Source organism: Eretmochelys imbricata, chromosome 5, assembly GCF_965152235.1.
Source record: "Eretmochelys imbricata isolate rEreImb1 chromosome 5, rEreImb1.hap1, whole genome shotgun sequence".
NCBI lineage: Eukaryota > Metazoa > Chordata > Testudines > Cheloniidae > Eretmochelys > Eretmochelys imbricata.
This window is the reverse complement of record NC_135576.1, coordinates 11,875,770-11,897,756: the sequence shown is the minus strand read 5'-3', so window position 1 is coordinate 11,897,756 and position 21,987 is coordinate 11,875,770. Positions and strand designations below refer to the sequence as shown.

Genomic DNA, 21,987 nt, shown 5'->3' with positions numbered 1-21,987 from the left:
CTATTAATGCAGAGAGATGAATAGCATGACAATTAAATTTCTGCAACACCCACACACTCCCTGGAAACAACTTAGAAAAGGGGTTATTCATCTGAATTCATCCTCCTCTATGCCCCACCACAGGGGCTGAGAGCGGCTGGAGCACTCAGTTTTGCTAGGTATGAACACTTTGAGGCCATGGATGAATGCTTTCAGAGGATCCCCAAGTCTGAAACTCACTCTTTTCCACCAGCCAAAGATCACATGTAATGACTCTCCAGACATGCCGCAAGACATGTTTATTTAACTGGGCATTTTCCTGAGCGTACAGATGGGTGGGATCCATTTGGCAATGGTTGCAGTGATTAATGGCGTGGCCGGTTTTGTAATGGCACCCAGATATAAAGTCAATTGACACTAGAAACATTCATTTGTAAATGACTACATAAAATAATCACTGACAGTCGGCAAGGGAAGTGGAGTGTGCAAATAATGGGGGGCAGCCTTTAGAACATTTGCTAAATAAAGAATGCCTACTAACACAGATTCCTGTATTGGATTGGTATGTCAATGACCAGGTGTCAGCTTCATCTAATGCTAGTTATGAAATATCAAATTCATTTTCAATGTGTTCACATTGCATCCTCTATTCTTGCTTATACCTCTTACGAGAAGGGAGGGGGTATATAGGCCAAGTTCTATTCTTGGTTCCATCAATTCAAAAATCAGTGGAGAAACTCCAGATTTACACTAGTGTCAATGAGACCAGAATTTGGAACTATGTGTCCGGCAGCTTTCTCTATTAATGTATCTTTCCTTTAAGAGTATCTATGTCCCACATCATGATCATATTGTATGTATCAATGTGAGGCCAAGTCCTGAGGCAATTGCTCAGTTCATTACGAGGCAACATTTTCATGGGGCTAATTTTTGCTCTTCATTACACTCGTATAAACGTGGAATAATTCCATTAACATCAATGGGAGTTCCGACTGAGTAAGGATGTCAGGCTTTGGGTCCAGTTTATATTTTAATATCAATAAAAGAAATTTCAATTCTGCCTGGTATTTTGGAGAGGGGCGGATGGAGAAATCCCACGTAGAATGCATGACATACAGTTCTTTCCAGTGAAGTTTCCATATGGTAGAGCAGTAATGGGAGGAAGAAAAACGTTGACTGTGCAGGTATATCTCATTACAAGCATATGGGCCAAACTTTTCTCTCAGTTACACCAGTGAAAATGTAAAGTGAACAGTACTCTTTGGAAAGCACAGATCAGTTAGTGGATATATAAAGCTAAGCATGTGAGGGAAACAGAGGCAAACTTGAGCCACATTATAGTATAACAGGGAATATATGTGGTTGGGTACCACAACAGTTAATGACAGGAAGCATCGGAGCAAACACACTTACCACTTTCATGAAAAAAATGTCATATAATCTTTAATAACCACAAACAGACAGGATCTTCGTTGTATGTCTGAACTTTGGCAAATTGAATGAAAGCTGCCCAAAACATCTGTTCTGGGCTCTCAGCATTTATATAGCCCCTTGTTAGAGTAGCAAAGATGGTACAGATCAATGGAAAAAAGAAACACTGCACAAGAAACGAGCACGGAGAAGTTGGTGACAAAAATCCAAGATTAACACAAGATTTGCAAATGTTTTACGTGCCAGCAACTTTCAGTTATTCCACACAAAAGAACATTTGCTTGATTAAAGCTTCAAATCGCATTCAAAAGACAATCAAATCAAATTAGTTCTCGAAGAAAGGAGACCAACAATGAGTGGTCCATTTCCATTTCTTTACCACTTAGAAACACACTAGTATTTACCAATTACCTCAGTGGCCCAAGCAGCAGTTGTGACTCTGGCTGCTCAATAATAACATGGCACTCCAAATGAAAAGAAGTCGTTTAAAAGACACTGGGCAATACGATGGAATGCATGCCCCATTCAACAGCTTTTTTCCACTGTGGTCATAGGGTAAAATTTATTCTTGTGTAGATGGCCAGCACAAAAGCCATTCAACACTTAAGTCCCATTTTAGTCTTATTTTGAGAGCTTAAGTGGCTCGTAGTCTTTGTGCTGGCCCTCTGAATACCATTCATATAGATTATATCAGTAAAACAAAGCAGAGAGGTGCCATCAGCAATTTCCATGTACAACACAGTTAAAACTGCAACTTAATAAACCATGTATGTTTTTGTTTGGCAGCATAAAGGCTGCAAATGAGTTCAAAGACGGACTGTGGCCAGCCCGGTGTCCACAGTTTTTCTGGAAGGGGCAGAGAATGTTTGGCCAGCGGAAACAGAACCAACTTTCCAGTGCAAAGCCTGTGTTTTAATTTGCAAAAACTTAAGGCTGTGATTTATACCTCTGAAGGAAAAAACAAACAAACCCTAACAGTACATTCTATATAGGGGTTTTTATTTTGCCAGCAGTTTGTGGGCTGGATGATGAGGTGCATTCCTGAAGATTAGACATTACTGAACTTTTTTTTTTTTTTTTTAACAAACAAAATAGCAAGAGAAGCAAAATTCCCCCTAAAGGAGAGAGTGTCTTATGAAAGTTCTGAATTAGTGTGGCTTCCTTTTGGCTTTTCTTCTATGAGGAATACTCATCTACCAACAGGGTTAGTCAAGTTTGACTCAGAGACAAGATTTTTTGCTTGAAATTGAGGACAGTTAGAAGGACAGTGTCAACTCCATGGATAGAAAATGTTTTTATGACATTAAAAAAGTTCAGTGAAAAGTGTTTTTACAGTTAAACACTACTCTGTGTTCTTCTGCTCTTAAACCCTACAGCATCGTGACAGTGTGCAAGAACTAGGAAGTAATAAGGAATATAAATGGAAAGTGAAACTGACCAGTGCAGCTCCTTTGACAAAGTCAAGTGACATTTAAAAACTAAACAGCATAAATGGTGAATTATTATTCTGATTTTGATATGTTAAAGGATTCTTTTAGTAACACAGCTAAAGAAATGGGGGTTAGAACCTCAGCTGGTGCCAACTGGCTTACCTCTACCAGTTGGGATCTGGCCCTTTATGTTTATTGCAACAATATCTTTGCAACAACTTTCTCCTAAATTATTTCTTTCCCTAGCCTAAAGCTTCAAAGAGCACAACAGTTGTTCTTTGTAGCTTACCCATAGCTGATTGCTTAAAAGAACATCAAGTACTTGGCCAAAATTTGGCCATGTGTAATGGTTAAAAATCCACTTTTTAAAGATGGGAATCTTTTTCATAGATCGCATTTCCTATAGCCACCAATGGGTCTACTCAAAGATTGCTCATCCAAGAGGAAAAACAAAAATTCAAAAGAAATGTTGTTTTTCATGAAGACACCTATCTTTGACCATTTCTTTTCTGGTGTGTCCTGGTGGTCTGTGTCACATTTTCCCTTCAGTTTTCTGTAGAAGGATTTAACCACAGTATTACAAGGTGCCAGAAACTCTAGGAGATTTGGAATGAAGAAAATGAGAACATCTACAATTACATTAGTTGTGGGGGCGGGGGAGAAGGGGAATCTTCATGCTTCAGGGCAAAAACAAACCTCTAAATGAGGTGGATTAGGAAATCTCCCCTATGGTCTTGTTATTCCATAAGTGTCTATCTTCCTCTTGCACCTTTCTCTGAAGCATCTGATATTGGCCACAGTCAGAGACAAGATACTGGGCTATATGGATGCAATGTATCAATCACTATGCATCAAATACACTAAACACAAAAGCGCATGTGCCATATACTCTGTAATACATCAAGTTGACATCTGCTTAATTACAAAAGCACATGTGCCTGATTAGATTTCAACACCTCCTAGTTTCTTAGAAACTGGGTTTTTTTCCTTTTTGTGTGACTTACACAAGCCACCTTCTGCAAATCTCTCACTCTCTCTCTCTTTTACGTTATCTTCTAGGACCTTTTAAACCAATGTAATCCCCGAATGGCAAATTTCCTTGTAGGAGTGTGATATTCATCAAGAAAACAATGTCATTTGGATGAAACAAAACTCTCTAAAGAACTCCCTTGGAAGCTGGGAAAATCTATAAAGTTCCTACTGAAAGATAACCCAAGTTGCGATTTGGTCTTTTAAGGTAAAATATTAGGGGCACATTTTGGATTTGGTACATTTCTAGTTACAAGAAAGTGGGATCAGTGCCTTTTTTGGCTATTAATATAGATTTGTAAAGCTGCAATGATCCTTCTGATAAATTTCATATTCCTTTGAAGTGCCTTTACTCAATTTTAAACAAGGCAAGAATTACAAAATTATACTACACTGGCAAAGTCTAAAGAATGTTGGTCGGACATGTATAAAATCATAGAATCACAGAATATCAGGGTTGGAAGGGACCCCAGAAGGTCATCTAGTCCAACCCCCTGCTCGAAGCAGGACCAATTCCCAGTTAAATCATCCCAGCCAGGGCTTTGTCAAGCCTGACCTTAAAAACCTCTAAGGAAGGAGATTTTACCACCTCCCTAGGTAACGCATTCCAGTGTTTCACCACCCTCTTAGTGAAAAAGTTTTTCCTAATATCCAATCTAAACCTCCCCCACTGCAACTTGAGACCATTACTCCTCGTTCTGTCATCTGCTACCATTGAGAACAGTCTAGAGCCATCCTCTTTGGAACCCCCTTTCAGGTAGTTGAAAGCAGCTATCAAATCCCCCCTCATTCTTCTCTTCTGCAGACTAAACAATCCCAGCTCCCTCAGCCTCTCCTCATAAGTCATGTGTTCTAGACCCCTAATCATTTTTGTTGCCCTTCGCTGGACTCTCTCCAATTTATCCACATCCTTCTTGTAGTGTGGGGCCCAAAACTGGACACAATACTCCAGATGAGGCCTCACCAATGTCGAATAGAGGGGAACGATCACGTCCCTCGATCTGCTCGCTATGCCCCTACTTATACATCCCAAAACGCCATTGGCCTTCTTGGCAACAAGGGCACACTGCTGACTCATATCCAGCTTCTCATCCACTGTCACCCCTAGGTCCTTTTCCGCAGAACTGCTACCTAGCCATTCGGTCCCTAGTCTGTAGCGGTGCATTGGATTCTTCCATCCTAAGTGCAGGACCCTGCACTTATCCTTATTGAACCTCATCAGATTTCTTTTGGCCCAATCCTCCAATTTGTCTAGGTCCTTCTGTATCCTATCCCTCCCCTCCAGCGTATCTACCACTCCTCCCAGTTTAGTATCATCCGCAAATTTGCTGAGAGTGCAATCTACACCATCCTCCAGATCATTTATGAAGATATTGAACAAAACCGGCCCCAGGACCGACCCCTGGGACACTCCACTTGACACCGGCTGCCAACTAGACATGGAGCCATTGATCACTACCCGTTGAGCCCGACAATCTAGCCAGCTTTCTACCCATCTTATAGTGCATTCATCCAGCCCATACTTCCTTAACTTGCTGACAAGAATACTGTGGGAGACCGTGTCAACAGCTTTGCTAAAGTCAAGAAACAATACATCCACTGCTTTCCCTTCATCCACAGAACCAGTAATCTCATCATAAAAGGCGATTAGATTAGTCAGGCATGACCTTCCCTTGGTGAATCCATGCTGGCTGTTCCTGATCACTTTCCTCTCATGCAAGTGCTTCAGGATTGATTCTTTGAGGACCTGCTCCATGATTTTTCCAGGGACTGAGGTGAGGCTGACTGGCCTGTAGTTCCCAGGATACTCCTTCTTCCCTTTTTTTAAAGATTGGCACTACATTAGCCTTTTTCCAGTCATCCGGGACTTCCCCCGTTCGCCACGAGTTTTCAAAGATAATGGCCAATGGCTCTGCAATCACAGCCGCCAATTCCTTCAGCACTCTCGGATGCAACTTGTCTGGCCCCATGGACTTGTGCACATCCAGCTTTTCTAAATAGTCCCTAACCACCTCTATCTCCACAGAGGGCTGGCCATCTCTTCCCCATTTTGTGATGCCCAGCGCAGCAGTCTGGGAGCTGACCTTGTTAGTGAAGACAGAGGCAAAAAAAGCATTGAGTACATTAGCTTTTTCCACATCCTCTGTCACTAGTTTGCCTCCCTCATTCAGTAAGGGGCCCACACTTTCCTTGGCTTTCTTCTTGTTGCCAACATACCTGAAGAAACCCTTCTTGTTACTCTTGACATCTCTTGCTAGCTGCAGCTCCAGGTGCGATTTGGCCCTCCTGATATCATTCCTACATGCCCGAGCAATATTTTTATACTCTTCCCTGGTCATATGTCCAACCTTCCACTTCTTGTAAGCTTCTTTTTTATGTTTAAGATCCGCTAGAATTTCACCATTAAGCCAAGCTGGTCGCCTGCCATATTTACTATTCTTTCGACTCATCGGGATGGTTTGTCCCTGTAACCTCAACAGGGATTCCTTGAAATACAGCCAGCACTCCTGGACTCCTTTCCCCTTCATGTTAGTCCCCCAGGGGATCCTGGCCATCCGTTCCCTGAGGGAGTCGAAGTCTGCTTTCCTGAAGTCCAGGGTCCATATCCTGTATAACACTACTAGCTGCATATAGATAGGAGGTTTAATATTAGGAAATTATGTCCTAACAGTGAGGTCTATCTGACTGTGGAATAGCCTCCCAGGAAAGTGGTGGAATCCACTTTATTTCAGTCATTTAAAGCTGATCTGGAAAAATATCTGAAGAACATACTGCTGAGTACAATTTGATATTGGTAGAGGTGTGTGTGGGCTAGATGACTGTCAATATTGGTCTATATCCATCTTCAGTGTCTACTCATACCTTTATGCTAGCATTGTAGTAAGAGCTACTGAGACTCAAACACAGTGGTACACTGTTGTCTTTATGTAGCCGTTAGCAATAAAGAGCCTACAGCAGAGCTGGTGTAAAACAAATGCAATTCCACTGGCTTCCGTTAAGTCAGCAGAGTTGTGCTCATGCGAGTTTCACTTCTGTCTGAACGTGAGCCTAAGAGCTAATTAGCAGTGGGCACCATTAAAAAATGGACAATTGATCACTCACAGTAGATAATTTTACCTGGATCTTCATTGCATTTCCATTTCTAATAACAGGGTGGGGGAAATGAATGGGGAGCTTAAGTTAAACACCATCTGTAACGGGAGGCAGGGGTGGGAGAAACAGCGGTGACAGAAAGAGAATAAATGTTATTTCCTGGTCCCAGGACAGGGCCAGAGTCACAAAGGTTTATATACCCATCACATGGCGGGGGTCAGTGCTTGCTGACGTAAGCGGGTATTTTTACACCATCCATTGTTAATGTTACCCTCTCTGCTCTGTGTAATCCATTAGCTTCTAAACACCGAAGCACCGAAACCTGGGATTGCAGAGTTTTTCCCGCAGTGAAGGGGTAAGTGCTTGGCTAGTGAGTTTATGCATGCTGTGCTGATGTGTTTACTTACCTAAAACAATTAAACCGGAGTAGCTGCCTAATGAGCTGCTTTCTGATTTGATGAAACAGAGTAACCTAGAGACTGGATTCAATGAGTTTGTATGCTAAACCAACACCAGCTCCATGGGGAGACTATCTGGGAGACAGCAGCGTTCTCTTGGGTGTGTGTTGCCAGTCACCGAAGCTACATCACTATAATTAACATCAGTCATAATAAGAAAACAGAGGAATAAAAGAGAGTTAAGAGATAACAGTTTCAAGGGCTCAGGAGGAGTCCCTGTTCTGTGTGGCATTGTCACTGGGGATTAATTAGGTCTTCTGTAAATCACAGGATGACTATCATATCTCCCTCTACCCTGTTGCACATCCTGTATAAACACTAAACACTGGGTAAGTGGGGATTTAGTAAGGCAATATATTAAGAAACAGAAGAACGAGTACGCTGCATGTACTTCGACAAGTGAGAAGTGATGTCTCTTCCCCTGAACATTGAGAACAGTATAAACATACCAATATCATTCACATTTTCATTAGGCTTCCTGATTCACAAAAGCTTCTGAACGAGAGGATGCAGAAATGTTTGCTGCTGACTGACTTTATGTTCAGGTCAGGCATGAAAACTGAAGCAGAAAGTGCAATAAAGTAACAATAATTCTTTGGGTCCTCTCATTCCAGCATTTCAAAGCACTTTATCGGCATTAATTAATTTAAGTCATGCAACACCCTGAGAAGTAGGCAAGTATTATAATATCATCCTCTCAAAGGGAAAACCAGGAGAGATTAAGTAACTTGCTGAAGTTATGCAGCTAGGCAGTAGTAGATCTTGGATGAGAACTCAGGAATCCTGAATCTGGGCCTGCTTCACACCGATTTTATATGATAGGGAATCTTGTGACTTCAATTAGAGTTAATCCTGATTTAAGTGAGAGAAGAATCTGGACTACTGCCTCCTTCTCTAACCACACCCTAACAGAAGAATCAGAGGGGTAGCCGTGTTAGTCGGTACTCACAAAAACAACGAGGAGTCCGATGGCACCTTAAAGACAAACAGATTTATTTGGGCATAAACGTTCGTGGGTAAAAAACGTTGCATCTGAAGAAGTGGGGTTTTTTACCCATGAAAAAACGTTGCGTCTGAAGAAGTGGGTATTCACCCACGACAGCTCATGCTCCAATACGTCTGTTAGTCTATAAGGTGCCACAGGACTCTCTGTCGCTTTCACTGGATTCCTTGTTGTGTTAAACACAAGAATGACTCTGTTAAATATTTCCAAGTTCATCCTTTTCTGAAAGAACCTGAGCAGCTCATTTGGCTAACTTTAATGGGTACATTTTCAGTGTGGGAGGAAATCATTGTTACTTGGAACCACACACCCACTCACTGACACATACCCCTCGCTGCTTTACTAACTAGCAGCTGCATTGCACAGTATTATTAGAAAGATCTATCTTACCACACATATCACTGTTACCGTACACTGTAGGAGCTAGTGAGTGTCGTGCTTGCAAAATGCACACTCTGCTATATAATGCTGTGCATTAATTTTTAAGAGAAGATTAGATCAGATTGTGCCATGTATTTTAATGCAATGTAATCCCTCCTTTAAGGAGATGCAGTCATTAAAACCAAATCAACTGAATGACAACAAATCTCAAAAGCAGGCTGGCAATTCCCAGTGTCTGCCTGGCATCTCACAGACACATCCTGTTGCAAATGTCTCAAATTTCTGATCGTACCTCATTTGTGTCATTCAGTTCATTTCATGGAAAGAACACGGTCTGTGTTCCAATGCCCAGGGGTGATGCAGGTTACAGGGTTACTGCACACACGTGCACAAACTCTACCCTGCCCTGCCTGGAGACAATTTCTTTGGTGTACACTCTAGAGGGCCCATTTGTGAAATGTGCGACTCCACCCACACTCTGGTATATACTTGAGGTCAGGGAACTTGTTCAAAGTGATTTTGAGGTTTTGTGCTAAGAACAAAACCAGGAAATTTGCACTAATCTGGTGTCTACCTTTCCCCCCCTCAAATCTGCAACTCTCCCAGGTTTTTATTTTAAAACTATGATTAAAACAACAAAGGATGTGAAGGTACACATAGGCCCCAATTGTGAGCAGGGTCCAAGCTATGATCAACACAGACTGGGAAAAATGATCCTAGGGCAGGCCAAGGGCCGATCCAGTCTCTGAAGCTACAGCAGTTTAAAGGCTGCTCTAATTTACACCTGGCTGTCCACAGCCCCAAGAGGTTGTTCTGCCACCTAAAAATAGTTGGAGTACAGAGGGACTTTTGTCTATGCCCCCTTCTCCCACTGTACTGGGAGCCAGGAAGGGTGACAACAGCGAACCACAATGACAGCTCTATGCCACCTGGAGGTTCATCCTAAGCAAGAGATGAGGCTTGATCTGGCTTTCTGGTTGCTTTGTACTAAAGCAGGAACCACAATCTGTCCCATAAAATTTAACGAAGAGGGCAGAGAGACTTTGCTGGGGTGAAAGATGTTACAAGACTAAACTTCTGAGGGCACGTGGGTGGGTGAGGGGAAAGATACTGAGTGAATGTAATGGTCTTGGAACCATCCGAATGACAGAAGTCTCCTCTTTCTCCACAGAATGTGTACTGGCAGGACAAGCTTCCCTACCTCAAAGACAACCAAGTAAGAGCACCACTCCATGCACACTGTCATTCATCTGGGAATGCCAACCGGGAGGACACGTGTGGTTGTAGCTTTCATGAGATGAACTCTCCCAATCCCTGGCAGCTGGGGTAAAACCATGTGACTTCAGATAGGCTACCAAACCACCATCAGATGGTAACAACTCTCCATCCTTAGCAATCTTGGGTGGAATTGAACTAGAGGTGAAAAACCTCAATAGTCCATTTTACAATTCTGGAGCCATTCCGCTTCCTATCTGTTTGGCATTCCATAGAATAGTCATGTACCATGGTGTGCCTAGTAGCTTTCTAGTGCTGTCTAAGAGTGGGTGGTTTGGTCAGATTTTGATATCACTTTAACAGAGAAGTCAAGCAGAAATAACTCCACTGGGGCCAGGGCAGTTACTCTCGTTACACACAGTTTCAGACATGACAGATACGGCAGTTTATGAGTCATCTTGGCCAGGTCCCCATGTAAAGCAAAACTGGCTCTCTATTTATTTAACTTGGTTATATAAAGGCTTTGTTTGACTGATTATGCAACCGCATCATTACAGTTGTATTCTAGCATCACTATGATGTCAGCACCCTTATTTGACTTTCGGTCACTATTACTGTAGACCAGATTTTAACCAGTGACCTGACGGCGTAAATCTCTCATTACTAAACTCCTATGAGCCATCTAGCCCTTCCTTTGCTTAACAGTTGATGTTGTATTGCAGTCAGTCATCTGTGCTCCCTGAGTTTCTTGCAATTACCACTAATCTATGTGCAAAATAAGTCCGATTTGGTGCTGAAGCAAAGTGCAAACTGCTGCATGCCATCCACTAAGCGACACTGTTGATTACTATTAAGATTTCTTCAGCCCTCTCAAATGCTTACTTAAATGTAAAGACTCACTTTGAAGATGAAACAGAAATCCAAAACTTCTCCCCTAGGATTGCTCTCTTTCTACACCTACCTGGGAATTATTCTGCGTTTGTCTTTCTCAGTCAAGTCAATTTGTATCTGCTCTCTAAATAGAAGACTCTTTTCTCCAAATTATTATTTAACGTTAATGTTGCAGGAAATCAAGCTAAAGCTGTTAATTAAAATGCTCTTAACCCTCCGTTGCTGTGATGCCTACAAAAACTTCACACTGACAGGCAGCTGGTATGCTGAGGCTGCTGCCGTTTGGACTGATCCATATTGATTCATTGTATTCCTCCTGTCTATTATTTTCTCTCTTCATCCCTTCTACACAGGAAGTGCCAGACTAGAGCAGAGCATGGTCAGGCTAGTATGGCTTTCTGCGTCTGCAGTGGCATATAACTAACACTGCAGAAAGCAAACCAGGCAGCAATGTATCCTAAAGGCACAGGAGATCTTTTCTGAGGCCATGGACACAATTAGTTTGTAGTTGCATTTTTAAGGGATCCCAAAGCATCTAGCGGCCTACAACAGACACTGTGATGTAGGTGAATGAATACATAAAGAATGGCCCTGGGTAAAGCTCCCATGCAAGCCCTGCTGAGTCGTGACATATCAAATCTTCAACCTGTAACTGAATATTACCTGTTCTGTCCCTCAGATCCTGTGGACAGAAGCAAACTTATGACTTTATGGGTTGATTTTAAATGGCAGGTGTTTGAAGCTACTCAGGGCTTTGAATGTGAGAAGCAGACACAGTGGAGATGCATCTGTAGGCAGAATGAAGCTAGTTAATATGTCAAACGTGTACGGGAAATGAAATTGATCAGCTGAATATCATGTTCGTATCTATCTCAGGGACTTATCTGGCCCCATCCCTAAAATATCTGAGCACCTAACAATCTTTAACGAACTTATCCGCACAATACTCCGGCAAGGTAGGAAGGTGTTACTACCCCCATTTTACAGGTAGGGCTCAGAGGAGCTAAGCAACCTGACTAGGTCTTATAGGAGGTCTGTGGCAGAGCAGGGAACACACACACACACGCACTTTGGTCTGTGTTTGTACATCACCTAGCACAATGTAGGTTCACGACTAGGGGTCTTAGATGCTTTGATAATACAAAAAATAAATAATAATACATATCATCTATACATATAAGATCTGATCAGCATAGAAATACATATAGATATCTCAGAGCAGGTTGAATGAGAAAACATTCACCAGAAAGAACACATTAATCAAATATCTTTTTTGAAAAATTGTGCTGCTATTCATCCAATAACATATTCACTGCCGAATATGCAATCGGATCTAGACTGTGGAACTACAAAAACCTACTCATGGAATACGATATTCAGCAAGCCACAGCAATATTTGCTGAATAAAGGGGTGGACTAATACTATCTGACTATCCCTAACATGGTATTCTCTGCACACAGAAAGAGGAATCACTTTACCCACTAGTGAAAAGTAGCTCTCTCCATCTGCCCATTGAGAGGGTGCAGCAGCATCAGAGAACAGTGTAGGCTGTCCCTCAAAAAAACAAAACAGGTTTCGACTTTGCCAACAGTTTGCCATGCTTGTTTATGTGCAAATCAAGTCTTGTTTTAAATCAGGCAACACTACTGGACTATTTGGTGAGGATTTCCAGAGATTTATTCTGTGCTGCGTAGATGGCCCATTCCTACAAACACTTAGGCATGAGGATAACGTTAGTGAGGGGAGAAGTCCCATTGATTAAAATGGAACTACTCAAGCGAGTTAAGGTACTCACTTGTGTGTTTGCGGGATTGCCTCTAAAGCAGTATATACCGTATCAGCACTGGAATGGTTATGCATCCATTTCATTGTATCACTTGTTCTAGATCCTTAGCCCAATATTTCTCCTACTCTCCCTTTTGTCATGTTTTTGGCTAACTGTTAAAAAGACAGACAGATCCGTTGTATGTTCTAGCAGGCATTGGCTGATGCCTAGACCTTGGTCCGACCTCTTTGCTGGTTCTCTTAGCTTCATCTGTTTGTACTTCACATCCGTGATCTAAAGGAGATACTGATTCCACTGAACTTTTGAGTTAAACTGGTGCCATGTGGAGGGGTGGAGGCTGGGACTACAGGATATTTTGTAGGAGAGTTAAGTATTAAGTTATAATGCATGTTCATCATGCTAAATACCTGACACTTGGAGATTGATGATTACTACCTTTCTTAATAGCTGCATATGATTAACTTTATACTCCTGTAAATTGACAGTGCATAGTATCTACACTGTATCTGATGAAAACCTTGTCCCTATTAGCTGATGTTTGAGCCAGGATGTCTGATATGCGTGCTAGATAATCTCTTCCTGTGTAATCTTCAATTACAAAGACCTGCAGAGATAATCTAAGCATAAAATAACCCCTAGATCGTGATCAATCTCAGGAAAGGGATATACAGTAATACAGTGCTGTACAGAGTAGCTTTTTGGTTATCAGTCTTTGCTGCTGTCTCCATTAGACTCACAACCTATATTTAATTGGATAGCATCTATCTATGGTACTTATAGGACCTCCATGGCCAGAGTAGCTATGGACTTCATAAGCTTTAATGTATTTATTGTCACAGCACTTATGGGAGGGAGGGAAGGAACTGCTATTATACTTCCCTCATTATACCCCCCATGTGATACAAATCCCTGAATATCTCTATTTCTTATCTGTAAAATGGGGATCATGATTCTTTGATCCTTTTATCTACTGAGATTGAAAGCTCTTCAGGGAAGGGACCATCTCTTGCTCTGTGTGTGACCGATTTGTAGCCCAGTGGGGTTCTGATCTCTACCGGGGCCTTCAGGTACTACTGGAATACAAATAGTGATTTTAAAAAAAATGAAATAGCACTTCCAGCAGCCCATTTCACGGCAAACTGTTAGGAGTATATGGGGACTCGATCGAATTAAATGGTTCCCTCCTGACTTTTATCATGGCTATCTCCTTATACAGCATACTTTTAGTTGCATATCTTACCTCCAGCAATATATAGTAAAGAGGAACCTGGAGATATAAATGGTGCACATATACTGCTGAAGACATGTGACTGAAACATCATGCAATAAGATTTACCAGAATAGGACGACGCTGCCCTGAAAGTCTGATGTGAATCTGTGTTAAACTTTAGTCTGAATATTCAGGAAGCCTTTCTTTATCATTATTATATATTAGATGTAAACAGTAGGAGATTAAAACTGCCTGATAATGAGAATTATCACAGCTATGGAACAGCCTCCAGCTGGAGAGCTACATGTTTCACAGTGCTTTCCTGGCTCTCATTTTCATGAAATACAAGGTAAGTTAGGAGAAAGAAGGTCAAGGTTATCATGAAAAAGTTTAATCCATCCTCAGTGGACACCAGTTAATAGCTGAGGACAATTTCAAGAGCAGACTGCAACCGGGAATACCAATGAAGGGGAAAGGCAAAAAAAAAAAAAAGTGGCATTGAGATCTTAGAAGATCATAAGTAGACAGATGGTCTTGGACTTTAATGAGCAGTCTTGGCTCCAGACCTTTCTTGGCAGAGTGCTTTAGTTTTAATATTTTCCCTCTTGTCGTGCAAGTTATGGCCCTGGTTAGCTGGCTCTGGTTACCTAAATGTGGATGATTTTTCCATCTAAATAATACTTTGACAATGAAGAAAACAGTTCATAATCTACAACTTGATGGATTAGGTCATGGGGGAACAACACCTATTAGCAGTCATGAAAGTAAGATATTTTTAAAAGTTGGAACAGTGAGTGCAGTGAAGCAGAAACTGCAGGTCTAACCACTTCATCTTATTCTGTATTGACATCAATAATGCACCAATGAAAAACAAAATGAATCAGGCTTTTTATTAACAAAGAATTCTACCCTCAGCTGAACTAAAAGTCAGTTTGGTGGGAAATGTAGGGGGATTTTAGAGCTCAATTTCAAAGTGTCCTCAGTTATTTTAGTTTTTTTCGTCTTTAGTTAGAATGTTCTTTTCATATATTAAATGGATTAGCTTGGAAAATTAAGATTCAGCAGTTCTTCCGATTCATGAAAATGAAAGTGCAATTGCTACTATATTGGGAAATCAGTAATGTCCATCATGTACTCAGGATAAAAATTATAGGGGCTCTGAACCCTTATGTGTTAGGACATATCATCATTGTAATAGAAGCCACTGCAGTTCATGCATAATGACCCCACCCTATGACTGGGAGGGCGGAGTGACAGAAGGGATAGCTCAGTGGTTTGAGCTTTGGCCTGCTAAACCCAGGGTTGTGAGTTCAATCCTTGAGGGGGCCATTTAGGAATATGGGGCAAAAATTTAGGGACTGGTCCTACTTTGAGCAGGGGGTTAGACTAGATGACCTCCTGAGGTCCCTCCCAAGCCTGGTATTCTATGATTCTATGAACTGACCCATCCATGTTGGTTGCTATGACCAGGAAATAAATTCAGTCTCATTCCAGCATTTCTGTATGTCACACATTTGTTACAATGGGTCTGTTTCCATATGGCAATTTTAATGGATATATTTCCAAACTGCTGGTTGGTTTTCTGTTGACTAAAGGTTACAGACTGGTCAAACAGTGACTATTTGCCTAGTACACCAGAGGGAGGGCAGGACGAATATTAGATTTTTTGTACTTTACCTAGTAACTCTCCCATTTAAAACTTTGCTGTTCTTTACTTAAGGCCAGATCCTAGTCGCAGTGAAGGAAATGGAATAATCCAGTTAACTTAAACATGAGCAGCATTTGGCTCTTAATCAAAAGCCTAAGAATCTCATATGGGCAGGCTGCATAAATTCTATACTCCCTCCCAGGGCCTTCCCCAACAGCGATTCTGCCTCCTCATTTTCGAGGCCAGAAATGACCCAAATTTGATGTGCCTCTCTAGCACATCAGAATCCAGCTCGGAATCTCCTCCAAACTTGGCCATCCCAATAAGGTGCACACTCCTCCAGAACCCAAGCGTGAAATGTGCTGTGTGACAGAACAATGCGATATCTGATGGTGCAGGAGCTCTGGGATTGCTCCCAAGCCAAAGTTGTTTACACTGCAGCAAACCACCTGTCTCCGTGTCATTACCAGGAAGGCAGCTTTATAATGCAAAGTCCAGTTCTGTCTGCAGACAAGATTCAGATCCCTTTCTTCTTCTGGGTGGGGAAGAGAAGCCCTGAAGCCCTAAATGGAGCTTCAGGTCCCCTCCTTCTTTCCAGTCCCACACATCCACCTTCTCTTCTAAGTCGTAAGTGCTAAAAATCAAACCACCTTGATCCTTAATCATCTAGGGCTTATTGCTTCAGTGACACCAGGCTCCCCTGGCTACCACCCCAGTCTGAAGTGCATGATTGTGCATGACTCCTGCTGACCAGAAAGTGAGAGAATTCGATTAGGATTCTAACCGGGGTCTCTGCCTGTCTACCCATCCAAAAACTGCCTAATTGCCAGGATACCTGGGTCTCCTGATTGCCACTACAGCACACAACTAGTGGGGCTGGCTCCGTGTCTCACAGCTACCATTTAACTCCCATCACACCTAATGGGACTAAGACTAGTGATCAACCGGCATCTTTTGTAGGCTCTCCATGCCATAGGAGAGAATCTTTCTTTAGTATGATGGCTCTACTTCCAAGGGCTGTGCAAGCAAAGACTCAATTCACCATGGTCAGAGGCACTGGATTCCAGTAAGAGGAAAGTCTGCAGTGCTCCCCTTTCCAGCAGTTACCTATAGCAGTGACCCTGTATAAGCCAGTGCCCAGGAGATTTTCAAAGGAAAGGCAAGAAGTGAGGATAAATAGGGGAGAAGAAGAGAAAATATTTATAAAAATGCCATGCAATAACAAAATGTCTTTAAAAGGTTTTGGCTTTAGATCTAGCCAACATTCTTGCCACCCCCAGCCCCGTGCCCCGAACAATCCAAAGTCTGGATAATCATGGGGGTTTAATGATATAATGACAGAGAAATAAGTGTCTAACTTTTATAAAGGAACATAACCGTTGAGAATGCCAAGCTCCTTTTTGCTCAGGTTAGAAATTCAGGGCTTACCTGAAGAGGCCGAAGAATCATAGGTACTTCTGTCCTTCCTATTCATCCTGAAGGACTGAATGTCCTTTTCCCTGTACGTTCCAAACCCTTCAAAGCTTCTTCTTTTATTCCCACTTGCATCATTGTCCCGCTTTTCACTGGAGGAACTGATTTCACCAAACATGTCCAGGGACTCTGACCTTGCACTAGTCTCAGCGTTACCCGAGTATCTCTTTGTGCAAGAGTCAATGGGATCGTTGCTCAAGTCACTTTTATCTTTGCTCTGCGTCCACTGCTGGGCATCAGAAAGCGATAACGTAGACAGTGTATCCACTTCAAAGTTACTCTTTGAGCCTTTGTGTCCCGTTTCACAATGCTGGTGCTTCTGTTTCTCCTTATGCTTGCTTTTCTCATTGAGCAAGGAGAGGTCTTTGTCTGAGCCACTTAGCCTTTCACTGATTGCATGGCTGGAGAAGCCGGTGGACTTGCTAGCAAAAAGACCGCTCAGATCTTCATGTGCCCCCAATATCCGCTCATCCTTATGCTTGTGCTTATGTTTGTGTTTTCTTTTGTGAAGTCGGCCACTAGAAAGGCTGGTTCCTCCAACCTTTGGAGGTGCCAAGGAGGACTGCATATCTCCAAGGCTCATTCCCACAGGTGTCTGCAGGTGCACTCCGTGTTTGGCTTTATGCTTGGCAGTGGTGGACATCTTCATATGAGAGCCTGAATGGAACTGGGGTGGGGGCACTGCGGGCCTCATAAATGGGGAAGCTGCTCCAAGTGTGTGGGACAGGTACAAAGGAGCTGGATACTGACCGTAGTAACCAAGATTCATCATAGGCATTGATGTGTAAGGCATTCCATAGGGTGCATAGTAACTCCCACTGGGAATAGGGTAACCGAACCCTTGTAAAAAAGGCACCTTTGTCATGGTGTCATTGGTTTTGGCAGGTCTACCACGCTTCTTCTTAGACTTCATGTCAGAGGTCCTGCGAAGATAGAGCAATGGGTCATACTGGATATATGGCACAGGGTAATAATGATCAAAATTAATCCTGAAAATGCTAGGATATGGATTTTCATGGTAAAACGTGTAGCTTCTATGGGAAATCCTGAACACTTGAAACTTGTTGATGAGCTCCTCGAGGTCTGCAAGAAACTGGAGGTCATCTCTGTTCTGCAGGCTTTTCCTTTTCCTCTTGTGCTTTGGCTTTTTAATGCTCTCGTGAGCGAGAAAGTTATCAACAATGAGATGCTTCTGCCGGTGACCATGCCTGTTCTTTGTGCTGGTGTCAGATGGTATGGCCTCTGGATTGTCCAGGGTACAGAAATCAAAAGAGTACCTCCTGCGGGATTCTGAGCTTTTTTCTGCTTGGTCAGAAGTGCTGTTATTGTCTGTACCTATTCCACTGTCGCTTGGTATGGTTTCCTCGCTGTGAGACTCACTCACTGGTGACAGCGTGACTTCTTTCAGAGAACCTATTTCACACAGATGGGAAGGTGAGTTAGCCATTAACCTGGGTGGAGACAGCTTCCAAGTTCCACTGTGCATTCCTTTCTGGGTTTTTGTAGGAAGAGCACTGATGGGTTGAAGATTTGGCATAGTTTTTAATTCTGAAAAATTTGTTTCAGTGCTTGCAGGGCTAAGGTTGCCATTAGACCCCACTAACTGTGTTGAAAGCGGATGAATAGCTGCTGGTGACAATGCCACAAGTGACTGCAAGTTGGAAGGCACTGCTGGGTTTTCTGGCTGGCTCAAAACAGGCCTTGAGTGCTTGATGGCTGTCTTAGGTTCTTCTGGAGGGGGCTGCAGCTCTGCTCTTGGCTTCCTGCCCCGTTTTTTGCCAATGTAGATAGTCCCCCTCTTGCTGACATTTATTTGCTTCCCTAGTCTGGCATCGATGGTCGCAGCTCCTGCACTGGATGGTGGCTGGGCTTTTGTTTTCAAAGCTATGTTGCTGGAACAGGACAAGATCTGATTCAGAATATTCTTCCTCTTGAGGGACTTCATCTTGTTGATGGTCTTGATGGTCTTCTTATCCAACACGCCCAGCTTGCCGACCTTTTTGTGAAATTTCAGTTCACTGATGGATTTGTCCTCCCCTGGGACCATCTGGGCCAGCTTAGCCAGGTTCCGTCTCCTCTTCCTTTTCTTTGTGCCTGGAAATTCTCGATTGATTGGACTGACCGGGCTGGTGGAGGTCCCCTCGTGGATGGTTTCAACAGTGAGCAAAGGCTGTTTCTTTGGTCGTCCTCTTTTTTTCTTGATGGGCGTAATCACAGTAAGACTGTCTGTATTGGTATACAGAGGGCTAGATGGAGTGATGGGATAGGCTGAAGGAGGCTCCACCATCAGCTTCTCGGATGTAGCCACGGAGGTTTCCTGAAGCATGTTTTTAGGTTTGCTGCAGGTCCATCTCCGTTTTGCTACAAGTTTTGGGTGCTGGACTTCTGGCAATTTGCTTGATGCAGGAAGATTGGTAGGAGCGGACATGGAAGTTCCAGCTGCAGATTTTCTGAGCCTACCTGCACTGTTTGGGGGAGCTTTGTCAGTGACCCCACTGCTCTCAATAGCTGTCAATAGGGACTCGTTCTCGGGAGCTTTCCCTTGCTTTGTGGCTCGAAGATCTTTTTTGCTCCCCTCCAGTTGTGAACTAGTCCTGTTTGCTACTTCACTGCTCATGGGAAGTCCAGAAGGTAGGCTTTTTTCCTGGATAGTTTTATCTGCTGTAGATTTTGAAGATTGCCTTTTTTTCCTTTTGTGGCCAGACATATCTGCTGTCGGAGTCTTTATTGGGATAGTAATTCGTACGTGACTGGTGTCACTCTCAGAACCATTAGCAGAACTCGGGTTCTGCCTCGAGGGCGATGCTTCTAGCAGTTTGTCCGTTGAATAAGATTCCTTTTTCCCTTCCATGCTGTCATGGGTTTTGCTCTCAAATGCTTTTTGAGCATTTTTCACCCATTCTACGTCTGTGTTTTGGATGGTTTGAATTATTAAGTCTTTTTTGCTGGATTTCTTCTTTGTGTTCCCAGTGGGTTGGTCAGGGATCTCCATTTGGCCTCCTCCCTCTTTATCAACTAGAGGCAAAAGCCCATTGCACTCTGAAGGATTGCTAGGCTGGGATGCTGCCGTGATGTTATTTGGTGATGGAACTGCACTGCATACAGCCAGCTCTTTATTGTTGGTTGACAACTGACTCCATGTGCTTCCTACACCAGATTTCTTTGTTTGAGACTTGCTGAAAGAAACTGGCTCTTGAGCAGAAACCTTGGTGGCACTAGCTGCTTCTCGGCTGGATTCTGTATTGAGGAAGCAACTTTGAGAAGCAGATCCAGTGTCAGAGCTTGCTGACCAGTCAAGATGGTGCTGGTTGCTGCTTTTTTGCTGGTGCTTTGATTTTAAGGTGTCACTGGTGAAGTCCTGTTGGAGGCCTGGGTCATAGTGCAGAGCAGAATGCTTTGGGGGCCGGTCATAAACCTGCAAAGCAGAAGAAAATGAAAAAAAAAAAAGTAAGTTTATTGGGCTCATCATAAACATTAATGTAAAGATCTTATAAACTTGCATGTTGAAGGACAACTACTCTTAAATGATCTGCTCTTAAGTTTCAAGATACTTTGTAAAGTCGCCTTAAAAAAGGACACAGGTGAAACTTGGCCACAGATTTATGAGTTGTAAATGCATCTTTTTGCAACCTTAAGACCAACAGAAATATTTCCATACACTTTTAAATTACTAAGGATATATATAGGGTTTTTGTGTGTGTGTTTGCACATGCACACTTCTAACACAAGCAAAACCTTCCCTTGTAAGTGGCCTGATTTTGCAACCTGTTCCCACGTTGAGTAACCATTACCTTTGCGGGCAGCCCCTCCGTGTCAGAGAGGGTTGCAGAATCAGATCCCATGTTTGCAGCTCAAAAATTACAGCCTGGTGCTAGTGCAGGAGAAGTGGACAATGACATTGTCTAGAAAGTGAAAATGAAATTGACGGGTCTGCTTTTTTTAGAAACCTCAGGGAAAAGCGATGAAAAGGCATGGTCCTGAATCTTCAAAGACTTATTTACCTGCTTAGCTTTATATATGTGAGTAGGCCCAACTGGACTACTCATGTGAATACAGTACAGGAGGATCAGGACCCAAATTAGTTTTGAACGTCTCTTTCTATTTTAATGAACTGTAATTCGCAATCTGGGTAAGCAATATTTGCAATATGATTTTTAATCTGACCACATCCCTTCAAACTTCAGGGATAACATAAAGAGTACAGTTATGTTGAAGACTAGTGCAGAGCAAATGAAAGTCCACATTGATTCTCGATGGACTTTCTTCAGCTGAAGAAATTATGCATGTTTCAGGCATAACATTTTCAAAAGCCCCTTCAAACAAAACAAACTCACTTCACTTTCATTTATTGACCACTTCTAGACTCTTGCTCCCCCGTAATCATTTGTTGGTTTTATGATGATTTCCTATCCATTTTTGTGACGCTCCATGTCAAGCTGTGAAATGTGTTTCATACATGTAGTGTTGCAAGCTACTCTTCAGGAGTAAACTGTGATTGTAATTAGACTGAATACCAAATACGTGATGGGATACTTAAAATAAATGTGTAAGCAAGGGAAGAGCATAGAAAATAACACTAACTACATTTTACTGCCACTGTTTGGCTATTACAGTTAAGTTTATATCAGCGGTACTACCATAAACCCCTTTTTCTCGGGATTTATAACAGATATTTCGGGGAAAGAAGATCCCATCCTAAAAGGTTTTCAGGTCTATGAAGCATGGTTGTCAGAAGTGCTACATAACCCCAATCCTGATTGACCTCAAATGAAATTTTGTTCTTTGAGGGTGCCAACAAACATGTGGAGAAGGGTGATCTAGTGGACAATTGGACTTCCAGAAAGTTTTGGCAAGGTCCCTCCACAAAGACTTATAAGCAAAGTTAGCATTCATGGGGAGGGAAGGTGTTCTCGTGGATCAGTAACTGATTTAAAGATAGGAAACATAGAGCAGGAATAA

The 21,987-nt window shown here is 42.5% G+C and overlaps 1 protein-coding gene across 2 annotated transcripts in view; it reads right to left on the bottom strand.

Annotated features, from left to right (window-relative positions):
- SETBP1 (SET binding protein 1) overlaps nt 1-21,987 on the bottom strand; it is a 296,929-nt gene that overhangs the window by 71,094 nt on the left and 203,848 nt on the right. For both annotated transcript variants that reach the window (XM_077818127.1, XM_077818128.1), the window contains exon 4: nt 16,984-20,443. In XM_077818127.1, coding sequence (XP_077674253.1) covers nt 16,984-20,443 — 3,460 coding nt within the window. The remainder of the gene's footprint in view (nt 1-16,983; nt 20,444-21,987) is intronic.